General features: G+C 45.5%; 1 protein-coding gene across 1 annotated transcript in view; it reads left to right on the top strand.

Annotated features, from left to right (window-relative positions):
- Positions 1-10,803, top strand: part of USP12 (ubiquitin specific peptidase 12) — a 46,491-nt gene extending 35,688 nt beyond the window's left edge. Inside the window, exons 5-7 of the mRNA XM_040448090.1 lie at positions 6,320-6,517; positions 9,234-9,312; positions 10,543-10,803. Coding sequence (XP_040304024.1) covers positions 6,320-6,517; positions 9,234-9,312; positions 10,543-10,644 — 379 coding nt within the window. The 3' untranslated portion in view covers positions 10,645-10,803. The remainder of the gene's footprint in view (positions 1-6,319; positions 6,518-9,233; positions 9,313-10,542) is intronic.
- The last annotated feature ends 853 nt before the right edge of the window (positions 10,804-11,656 follow it).

The raw sequence follows: 11,656 nt of genomic DNA, 5'->3' as shown, positions 1-11,656 counted from the left end.
ACTCTCTCCCCTCCCTGTACTCTCTCTCCCTTTAGGCCACATTCAGCCGAGCCCGCCTCCAGGCCCACCGCTGTCCGCGGGCGGCGCGGCGTTGAGGACGACTCACGCAGTGCCCAGGTGACTCAGCATCTAGTTGTCGTGGCCGCTGCCTGTCTCTGTCCACCCCGATCTAGTGGTAACTGAGGTTCTTCCTGTTCCTGAGGCCACGTTCTTCCCTTCTGCTCGGTTTCCCTAGCTAGATGCGGATCGTTTTTCTGCGTGTGCAGGTTCTAGTCACGGTCAGTAGCACGTCGGGAGTAGTCAGCCCTTTCACACACGCCCTGTCTCCGTCTGCTGAGACTGCCGTAACAAAACCCCATAGACTGGGCGGATTATAAATAGCAGAGATGTATCGATTCGTTCGCATTCTGGAAGCTGGCGGTCCAGAATCGAGGCACCAGCGTGTCGTGTTCCGGTGAGGGCCCTCTTCGTGGTCCCCGGCAGGTGCCTTCCTGCCTGGTGGAAGGACTCCCGCAAGCTCTCTAGGGTCTTTCGTGAAGACACTAATCCCATCTGTGAAGGCTCCACCCTCGTGGTGTAAGCACCTCCCGGAGGCCCCACCTCCTAGAACCATCACGTCGGGTATTAGGTTTTGAACGTGAGTTTTGGGGGGACACAAGCATTCAGACCGTAGCACCCCCTCCCCCATTTGGAATCCTCCTGAATCTGACCCGTGTGTCCGGTTGCCTGGGTCCTTCTGTCTTTTGACAGGTTGATGCTGTCCGGATGCGCGCCTGGAAGCATCTCCAGATAGCGATCAGCACTCTTCCCCCCCCCCCCCCCCACCCCCGGTTGGGGCACTCTGGATCTGCCCTGTCCCCCGACCTGCCTTCGTTGAGGACACCCACTGGAGTCAGGCTCCGTCGGGTCCAGCTCTCCTCTCGGTGCTTCCCACTCAGTCTGGTGTCTTCCTCGCGTGCAGCCATAACTTCCGTTTCCCTGTCGCACTCAGCCTGACCTTCCCCAGTTAGGCCTCGTTGACATGACAGTCCACGAGAAGGTGGAATTAAGTTCTTACGTGCTCGTGCTGATGGGATGTTAAAGTTGTCTGGGGTAGAGTTTGCGTATTAGTGCCCTCTGGCCCGCAGTATGTGTGGACCTCTTTGCTTGGCTCCCACCATTTACACAAATGGGAAATTTTCCTTTAAAAAATGCTTTCTGGGGGCGCCTGGGTGGCGCAGTCGGTTAAGCGTCCGACTTCAGCCAGGTCACGATCTTGCGGTCCGTGAGTTCGAGCCCCGCGTTGGGCTCTGGGCTGATGGCTCAGAGCCTGGAGCCTGTTTCCGATTCTGTGTCTCCCTCTCTCTCTGCCCCTCGCCCGTTCATGCTCTGTCTCTCTCTGACCCAAAAATAAATAAACGTTGAAAAAAAAATTTTTTTTTAAAATAAAAAAAAATAAAAATAAAAATAAAAAATGCTTTCTGGCCATTCTTGGGGAATCTCCAGACAGCAGACAGCTCTAGAATATGGAACTCGCCTTCCTGGTCCCCCCCCCCCCTTTGCCTGCAGCGGAGTGGCCGGTATTCTAGTCAGGGAGTGGCCTCAGGGCCCATTCTCCGCCACCCCCACTCCTTTGGGGCGCTTTCACGCTGGCTCTTCTTCAGAGGACTCCTCTGGGGCTGGGGCTACCGCGACCGCGGAAGGAAGCTTCTGGGAATTTCTTTAACCTGTGACCTGTGACCGGCAGGTGGAGAAGAGCGTGTGAAAGCCCAGTCACCTCGCCACGGTCCAGAGAAATCGGCAGCGAGATTCAGAGTCCAGGCAGGGTTTCCCCGAGGGACCAAGCTGGAGCTGCTCTCTCTGGGCTTTTTCCTGAGACTCAACCCTCAGCCGGCTTCCTCCTCTTCCCTCTCGGCTTTCCTCACTCGGCCCCCAGAGCAGCGCTCTGATAAATCTCGGGCACACGACTTCTTTCGTCAGGGTCTGCTCGCTGGGTCGTGGGGCCCCAGGTTGAGAAGATGTGCCCGCCACCCCTTCTGACGGTGGCTGCTGTAGGCATTGACTTTGTAACCTGGTGTACGACGAGGGTGGTACATTTTTGCTAAGAATAGTATCTGCAGTCCACTCATTCCTGGTCCAGAATACTCTGATTAGGTTGGAAGGGGACGTGCTTGTTTTTCAAAATCGCATCGTTTTTCTGCGGAGATCTAAAATTTCCGGAAAACTGAAGTTGGGCTGAGGACCCCTTTCTTGCAGAGGAGAAATGGGCTCTATTAATATTTTAAAATGCTCCTTACAAATTTATGATTACTTTGTTAATTCAGGGACATAAAGGAATCTTTCCATTTTTGCAGTTACTGGTCTTTATTTACAAAGAACCTGAGGAGAAAACATCAGCGTTTCATTTAGGAGAACTATAATATCGCCAAGGGAGGTTTATATGTTGCCGGATTCAATCTGCTAATGTTGTGTTGATTGTCACATCTTTGAGATACCGTGAGGGATATTATTGGTCTGGGATTTTCTTGTAATACCGTTGTCAGGTTTTGGTACCGGCTTTCAGCTGGCCTCAGAAATGAGTTGGTGATCATTCCCTCTTTTATGAAGAAGTTTCTGTAAGACAGGTACAGGCACACCTCATTTTATTGTGCCCTGCTTTGTTGTACTTTGCTGTTTTTTTTTTGTTTTTGTTTTTTTTTTAACATATTGAAGGTTTATGGCATCCTTGCGTCGAGCAAGTCTATTGAGGCCCTTTTTCCAACAGCATTTGCTCACTTTGTGTCTCTGTGTCATATTTTGGCAATTCCCACCAAATTTCATGCTTTCTCGTTATTATCACATTTCGTATAATGACCCGTGCTCTCCGATGTCGCTGGTGTCATGTTTGGGGGTAGCACAAACCACTCCCTTACAAGATGGTGAGCTTACTTGAGAGTTGTATGTCCTCTGAGTGCACTACCGTCCGTTCCCCCCTGCCCCCCGCCCCGGCCCCCTTTCCCTCTCCTCTGGCTGCTCTAGTCTCTGAGACACAACAATATTGAAACTAGGCCCGTTAGTAACCCTGCAGTGACCCCTACGTGCGCCAGTGAAAGCAGAAGTCCCGCATCTCTCACTTTGAATCAAAAGCTAGAAATGGTGAAGCTTAGTGAGGAAGGGCACGTTGACGGCTGAGACAGACTGAAAGCTGGGTCCTTTGTGCCAAACTGCAGCCACGTTGCAAGTGCCGAGGAAACGTTCGTGGAGGACATGAAGAGTGCTTTTCCAGCGAACGCACAAGTGACAAGAAAGCGAAGCAGTCTTATTTCCGACACGGAGAAAGTGTGAGTGGTCTAGACAGAAGAGCAGACCGGCCACAACATTCCCTTGAGCCAAAGTCTGACCCAGAGCAAGCCCTCAAAACTCTCTTCAACTTTCTGAAGGCGGAGAGAGGCGAGGAAGCTGCAAGAGAAAAATTGGAAGCTGCAGGGGTGGGGGTTGAGGAAAGAAGCCGACTCTGTGACGTGAAAGTAAAGGCGAAGCAGCCAGTGCTAATGTAGAAGCTACAGCAAGTTCTCCAGAAGGTCTGGCTAAGATCGTTCACGAAGGTGGTTGGTGTAGACAGAGCAGCTGTCTGTGGAAGACGATGCGTGCCATCAAGGACTTGCACACCTAGAGGGAAGTCCGTGCCTGCCTTCGGAGCTTCAAAGGACAGGGCTCTCTTGTTAGGGGCTAACACAGCTGGTGACCTGAAACTGATGCTCACTGGCCATTCTGAAAATGCTGGGGCCCTCCAGAATTACGCTAAATCCGCTCTGCTCTATAAATGGAACAACCAGGCCTGGATGACAGCACATCTGTTTACAACATGGTTTACTGAATATTTGAGGCCCACCGTTGAGATCTTCTGCCCAGGGAAAAAGCAGAAAAAAAGATTCCTTTCAAGTTTTGCTCTTCATCCATCCATTGATCATGCTGCCTGGTCACCCAAGAGCTCTGATGGAGATTGTGCCCTGAGATGAATGTTTTCGTGCCTTTTGACACGGCGTCCGTTCCACAGCCCGTGGATCAAGGAGTCATTCTGACTCTTATTTTTTAAGAAATACATTTCATAAAGTTGCAGGTGCCACAGACAGTGAGTGATTCCTCTGATGGATCTGGGCAAAGTAAATTAAATCCCTCCTGAAATGGAAAGCCATTAAGAACAACGGGAAGAGGTCAAAATATCCTTTATAAGAGTTTGGCAGAAGTTGACTCCCACCCTCGGGGATGACTTTGGAGGTTGGGGATGGCCGTGGAGACAGTCACGGCGGATGTGGTGGAAACAGCGAGAGAACCAGGACTAGAAGCGGGCCCTGAAGGTGGACGGCGTTGCTGGGATCTCGCGATAGGACGCGACGGGGTGAGGACTGCTTCTCACGGCTGAGCAGAGAACGTGATTTCTTGAGATGGAATCTGCTCCTGCTGACGATGCTGTGAAGCCGGTTGAAGTGTCAACGAAGGATTTGGAATACTACACAAACTTGGTAGTTAAAGCAGGGCAGGGTTTGAAAAGACTGGTTCTAATTTTGAGGAAAGTTCTGTGGGTGAAATGCTCTCAGACAGCATCTCGTGCTATAGAGAAATCGTTCACCAAAGGACGAGTCCGTCAGTGTGGCAGACTTGATGATCTTCTTTTCAGAAATGCCGCAGCCACCCCAACGACCTTCATCATCACTACCCCCATCAGTCAGCAGTGAGCCAGGACCCTTCCCCAGCAAAGAGGTTATGACTCGCTGAAGGCTTAGGTGATGGGTTGCAGTTTTTCACAATGAAGTGTTTTTTAATTAAGGTATCTGCATTGTTTTTTTCTGGACGTAATATCGCACATTTAATGGACACGGTATAATGTCAACCTAACTCTTATGTGCACTGGGAGACCAAAAATTTCATTCCATTGGCTTTATTGCAATGCTGACTTTACTGTGGTGGTCTGGAACTGAACCCATAATACCTCTGTCGCATGCCTGTCTCTAGGATTTTCCCAGTTTTTCACGATCTAAAATAACTCTAGAAGTGAATGTTTTTCAGACGTCTTGTATCTGAGAGGATATATTTAAGTTCTAGAAGTTGGGATTACTGAGGCAAAGGCCATAAAGACTCTTACACTGTTAGCTTTCTTTCCGGGAATGAGTATCTGTTTGTTTTTTCTTGCTAATGTTTTTCAAAGGCCAGGGTAGAATAGTAAATGTTTCCGGAACATTTACTATTAAATGCCCACCGCATTTAAGATCTGTAGGATGCAGGTTTAGCGAGATGCTACAGAATGATTTTTGTTTTCCCTTCATTAGGGGCAATGGCTTAGTAAATTTCGTTTTTTAATTAATGAAGTGTTTTGCTTCATTGAACACATACGGAATTCAGTGCTGCAACACTTGTCAGGTATCTGTCACGTGCCAGGCATGTTGCTCGATAGAGAAAGAAAATGAAAACAAAATAAAAATGGTTTCTCCCTGGCAAGATCTTAGACCCTAGAAGAAGAGAAAGACCCATAATCATCATAAACATTTGATGGGGTCATAAACCGTACGTGCATAGAGTGAATCTAGAAAGTGCCGATGGGGGATTGAAGAGAGGGGTTACTTGTGTGGGGTGGGGACAGCGTTTGAGCTGAGCCTTCAGAAGAATAGGCTGTCATTAGGAGGAGCCAGGAGTGTGGAGTCCTGTCGGGGCGAAATGACATTTAAGGGCGTAATGAAGATTATTTAGAGTGTGGAGGATAGCCAGTGTTTTACAGTAAAATACTCAACCCTAAATTTGCAGGTCATTTTACTCTCTGTTCGAGGATACACGTAGTCCTTATTCCTAATCGGGAGTTACTTCTTATCTCTGGCAAACACCTTTCGCAGAATGGTCTTTCATGCTTTTCTCGTTGTGTCAGTCTGTTACTGAATTATATAGACTGATGGGACAGATGGATTTCAGTCTCCCCTCCCATCCAAAGGAGCTAGCAGCTCTAAGGAACTGGTTCTCCTCCACCAATCATAGGCATCATGTGCAGTTTGCCTTATCATTAGGGACCTGTATTTCAGAATAAGGATTTCTTAACAGCGGACTGATGTCGTTCATCTATGTTGAAGCCGTATTGAGTATGAATTAGATTTATGTGGTTTGTCGATGACGGGTGGGGTGGGATAGTCTTCAGATGTTCAGAATGTTGCTTTGCCAATATAAAAGTAATTGGTAGAAAGATGCAAAACTGGGCAGTGCTGGGTTATTAAAACTACTAATGGTTTGTTAATGGAATCCTAAAGTGTGATAGTTCTTTTAAGGACATGGTGTGAATGTCTTTTATGAAATTCTGTCTCCGTGTTTATTTGACTAGGATGAAAGTTAAAAAACTGCCCATGATTCTAGCTCTGCACCTGAAGAGGTTTAAGTACATGGATCAGCTTCATCGATACACAAAACTGTCTTACCGGGTAGTTTTTCCTTTAGAACTTCGTCTGTTTAACACCTCTGGCGACGCAACCAATCCTGACAGAATGTACGACCTCGTCGCCGTGGTGGTTCACTGTGGAAGGTAACTGCATCCGAGGGACGAGCTGGCAAGGTTCTTGGTCTGTGGGGCGGGCGTTCAGGATGGTCCTGGCGTAGATCTTTCCGAGGCTCTTGATGCTCCCAGGTTGTCGTGTCAGGATAGGTTGATTGCAAGATGGATGTTTCAGGTACAGTGCGTTTATCATTTCCTCCTTAAACTTTGGTATACTGAAATATTACTGCATTGAAACATTACTACATTTGGTTCCACGCCTCTGTGTTCACGTAGCTACTAGATGTGTATCGCTAGCCGTAACTTACTGCTTTGTGTTGTGTTGTTTATCAGTTTGTATGTTTCCCTTATGAGAACAGGCACCTCTTAAAACAGGAAATGATTTGTCCGTTAACAAAAGAGTAACAACATTTAGGACGCCTGGGTGGCTCAGTGGGTTGAGCGTCTGACTCTTGATTTCAGCTTGTGTCATCATCTCACGGTTTGTGGGTTCAAGCCCCACATCAGGCTCTGTGCTGACAGCGCAGAGCCTGCTTAGGATCCTCTGTCTCCCTCTCTCCGCCCCTCCCCTGCTCGTTCTCTCTCTCTCTCTCAGAATAAATACAGATTAAGAGCATTTAAAAGTCTTTCTTATTTTTTATTAGATTTATCTGTAGTAAGATTTCACACGAGAGCAGAGATGGTTTACTTTGCCTGCATCCTTTAACCGTCGAGGACGCTCGTCCTCGGCAAGCCCGTGCCGGTCCAGCTATGCGTTCTCTCTCCTCAGTGGCGCATAGATTTCTAACAGGTGCAGGTGCTTGCGGAAGTCTTAAGTGTGACCCTTTCGGCCCGTCTCAGGCCCCCCCCCCCCCCCCCCACCCTTCCTGGAGTCCTCAGCCCTGTCCCTCCCACCTCCTCTCTCGCCAGACGGCGTCTGTCCGTTCCACTGCGCCTGTAGCTCTGCTTTTATGTTCTGTTTTGCCCCGAAATGTGTTTGTGGAGGGTTATCTGCTGCACTGACCGTGTCCTCGGGCAGGAAGCGTTGGTGTCTTTCTGATCCCCACAGAAAGCGACACACGTGCACACGTTAGGCACTCACGCCCACTGCAGTGAGCGTGTTTTATGTTCAGGATGCAAATCCCTAATAAACGGCCTTCCTGGGCGCCTAGTAAGTTTAGGAGCCTCAGCCCTTCCTCCTCCTATTAGTTTCTGTAACCGACTCTGTCTGTTCTTCAAACCACCTGTTTGCCGAAGGAAAAAGCCAAGCTGCCCGATGCCTAACTTTTGTGTCCCCCACCTGCCTCCTCCCTCTCAGGCTCTGTTCCTCAGCCTTTCTGTGATTCTCTCTGCCTTTCTACCACCTTAAAAAAGTACAAAACAAAACAAAAAATAAAATACAATTCTTAGCCTCTTATATAAACACGTGATTCTTTAGATGAACCCCCAAGAAATGGGCAAAATCTGTTTATTTTGGTTCTTATTTCAGAATTTTAGAATTAAAAGCCTTCTTAAAAAAATAGTTCTGAGGGGTTTTCGTCTGTGGGGAAAGAGCGGTCCTCTTGTTTGTGTCGCTTTGTCACCTCGGGTACTCGTCTCCCCCAACCGGGTCAGAGGAGCCGACACCAGGAGGCACAGAGGCTGCTTATTCCTTTATCTCATGTTGCTACTCTTTTTTTTTCAACGTTTTTTATTTATTTATTTTTTGGGGACAGAGAGAGACAGAGCATGAACGGGGGAGGGGCAGAGAGAGAGGGAGACACAGAATCGGAAACAGGCTCCAGGCTCCGAGCCATCAGCCCAGAGCCTGACGCGGGGCTCGAACTCACGGACCGCGAGATCGTGACCTGGCTGAAGTCGGACGCTTAACCGACTGCGCCACCCAGGCGCCCCACATGTTGCTACTCTTAAGATAATGTTCACATTAACAATACTTTGTGTGGAAAATTATCTCAAATTCTATACTATAACAATTACAATGGAATTATAATTTAATGAAGAATTATGTAGAAGCTTTTTATAATGAATCATACTTAAACGGGGAGAGGTTGAAATCTTCACCACGTCTTTTATAAAGCAAAGGATTTATTGTTGTTGAAGAAACAGTCCCACATGCATTTTTATGAGTTTCTAGATTTCTTTATTCCAGATTTGTTTAAAATGAGACGGAGAGACCATTCCAATAGTGGTGCTAAGATCTAGGTACTTAAAAATAGCACTAATAATACTAACAAAATGTCATTTGTTTTTAAAGAAGTTTATGAAGGTCAAGCTTGATTGATTTCATAACTGTAGATTTGATATCTTGTTTAACTATCACACGATACCTTTCCTCAAGAGGAAAACTTTTCCGAAGAGAGTAAGACTTAGAAAAAAATTTTTACTTGTGTTGTTCTGTAGTTTCACTCAGACAGTGACACCCCCACCCCCCTCAAAATGCTAGAAAAAAATGTATTTACATTTTTCATAGAAGCAAATTTGAAAATTATTTTAAAAATAATAAGTTAAAAAAGACAAATAATTTTAATAGTGTAACTTCATATAAATAGAATGCTGATTATATCTTTCAAAGTAGAGTGCTAATTATTTGATTTTAAAATAGAATGCCAGTTCACATCAGTGTGGCTTGATACTTTGGGGAAGGATAGGTAAGGACTATTTTTATCGGTTTCAGTTATGCTGCTTTATAGAACGTGAAATTCGGGCATAGAAGAATGATGTTAATAAAACATTGTATGAAATTAACTTTTCTTTCTCTTTGTTTTAGTGGTCCCAATCGAGGACATTATATCGCAATAGTTAAGAGTCATGATTTTTGGTTGTTGTTTGATGACGACATTGTAGAAGTAAGTAGTTCCTGAATTTCTTATTTTTCTTCAAAGTTGGGTGTGTATTTCACTCTTCTCTTTTCTCCCAGCCTCTCATTCATATGACAGGTGACGAATATTAGGCAACTGTTGAGGTCTTCAGATTATCTGATTCCTACTTCTTACTCCCCAACAGGCAATCCCAATGCTTGAATGGTCAGGTAACCTTTAAAATGCTTAGGATAAAACAAAAGCTTTCGACAACAGAGCTAGCTTAAAAAAAAAAAAAAAAAAAAAGCTTTCAATTTTTGAAAAAAAATTGAGGTTAAAAAAATTATTGAGTTATAATATACATAAAGTACACAAATCTTAAGCAACAACTTGAATTTTTATGTGAATGTGCACGCACCCGTATTTGCATGTGCGCGCGCGCGCGCGCTCTCTCTCTCTCTCTCTCTCTCTCTCTCTCTGTAACCACTATCAAGATCAAGTGCACTTTCAGCACCCCAGTGAGCCTCCTTTATCCTCTTTCTGGTCCGTCCTCACAGCTTTCCTCCCTTCTCCCCACCATCCCCTTCACCGGCTCCTGGCTCTTTTGAGGCTTATCATTCTCATTATTGTTTTGCCTCTGTTTGAATATAAATGGACTCGTTCAATATGCCTTCTTTTGTGTCTGCCCTTTTCCGCTCACCATTGTATCTAGCAGTTTATTCGTGTTGCCAATAGTAGGGTTTTCTTTTTTATTGTAATTGCCCGTTGTCAGAACAGAACAAGTTAGAAGCTTGCCTTTTTGCCCGTTACTGAAATAAAACTGCCTCCATGACCCCGGTGTCTTTTGCTAGACACGCGCACTCACTTTTCTTGGGCGTGTTAGGTTGGACCATCTGAAATTGCCATTTTCGTAGGCCACGAATGGTTGGGAATTCGTGGTTTCTTACAGTCCAGGTAGAAATTCTGTTCCCTAGGCATAGGATTGCTGGATCAAAGGGTAGTTTTGTGTGTTCAGCTTTAGAAGACAACGTGACACGTTTCCCCAAAGTCTCCGAATCGTTTTACATTCCTACGAGCTGTGTCTGAGAGTCCTGTTTGCTTCATGTTCTTACCAGTACTTGGCATTATCAGCCCTGTTAACTTAAGCTGTTCTTACTGTGCAGAGCTGTTTTATAGCCCCAATGAAAGACACGATTCTAAGAAATGTGGGAGGTTTTATTGGATTGAAGCAGTTCCAAGAGCTCACTTTCGTACTAATGCTTACATTTTGCCCCGCAGAAAATTGATGCACAAGCTATTGAAGAATTCTACGGGTTGACATCAGATATCTCAAAGAACTCTGAGTCTGGTTACATCCTTTTCTATCAGTCTCGGGACTGAGGGGGACCGTGATGAAGAGATACTTTCTGCCTCATTTCTTCTCTGGTTATTTTGCAAAGGATCAAGCACTGATTTTTCAAGAAAAGAGAAATGCAGGAAGCTCAGGGGGCAGTAGCACACTTTGCACACAATAAAGCAAAGACTATGGATTCACACGCTCTTCCTATCATGGTAGTTGATTTATTTGCTCAGGTATCATGCCGTCCGTGCAGTTCCACACAACAAGGAAGTGAGATCAGAGATAGCAGCTCCTCTCGTGAAACCGCCTTCCAGTAATTGACATGCATTTTCTCTTTATTCGTTGCACCAGTAATGGTTTGAACTCCTTGGGGGTGCAGGAGAAAGAGTGGGAATCTGTGCTAGGTTGTAGCGATCATTTCGGGAGGTGATCCTGAACGCACCGCGTAAATTTGCCCGTGTCGAATACACACACATAGAAGGAACACCCGGTGGTCTTTTCAGGCGTAAACCAGAACTACATTTGGGCCCAACACTTGCAGTTGCCTTTCTGATGTAAACACGAACAGATGACTAGAATCCGGTGTCAGGAAGACAAATATGTTTTGCTTCTCTGAAGAAGCTTATAATAATATACAGTATATGTATATGTAGGGAACAACTGGTCAAAAGTGGCTTTTTGTTTCCCCAAGGGGAAAGACTGGCTTTGTAATTATAAGTTTTTTTCTTATTTATTTTACTTAAAACTGGTAGAGTCTAAGTATTGTATGAAGTGCCCACGATTCTGTCAGTAAATTTGAGCTTATTTTTATTAGTTTTTGTCAATTGAACTCGTCCTTTTGTTTGTTTCTATTTTTAAGGTGAATTTTAAACCATTTTAAATCGTAAGATACCTTAAGAAAAATTACACTGAGAGGAGGTAGATACTCTTTTTCAGGAGGAACTGATATCTCTGACTAAATATTTGTCCTTTTGTCATGGTTTATAAGTCACTGATTTTACTCAGCTTTAATTTTGTAAAGTAAAAAAACTTCTCAAAAACTCCCTGTCACGG

This window comes from Herpailurus yagouaroundi, unplaced genomic scaffold, assembly GCF_014898765.1.
Source record: "Herpailurus yagouaroundi ecotype Mexico unplaced genomic scaffold, PumYag 197, whole genome shotgun sequence".
Lineage (NCBI taxonomy): Eukaryota > Metazoa > Chordata > Mammalia > Carnivora > Felidae > Herpailurus > Herpailurus yagouaroundi.
This window is presented reverse-complemented; position numbering and strand designations above follow the sequence as displayed.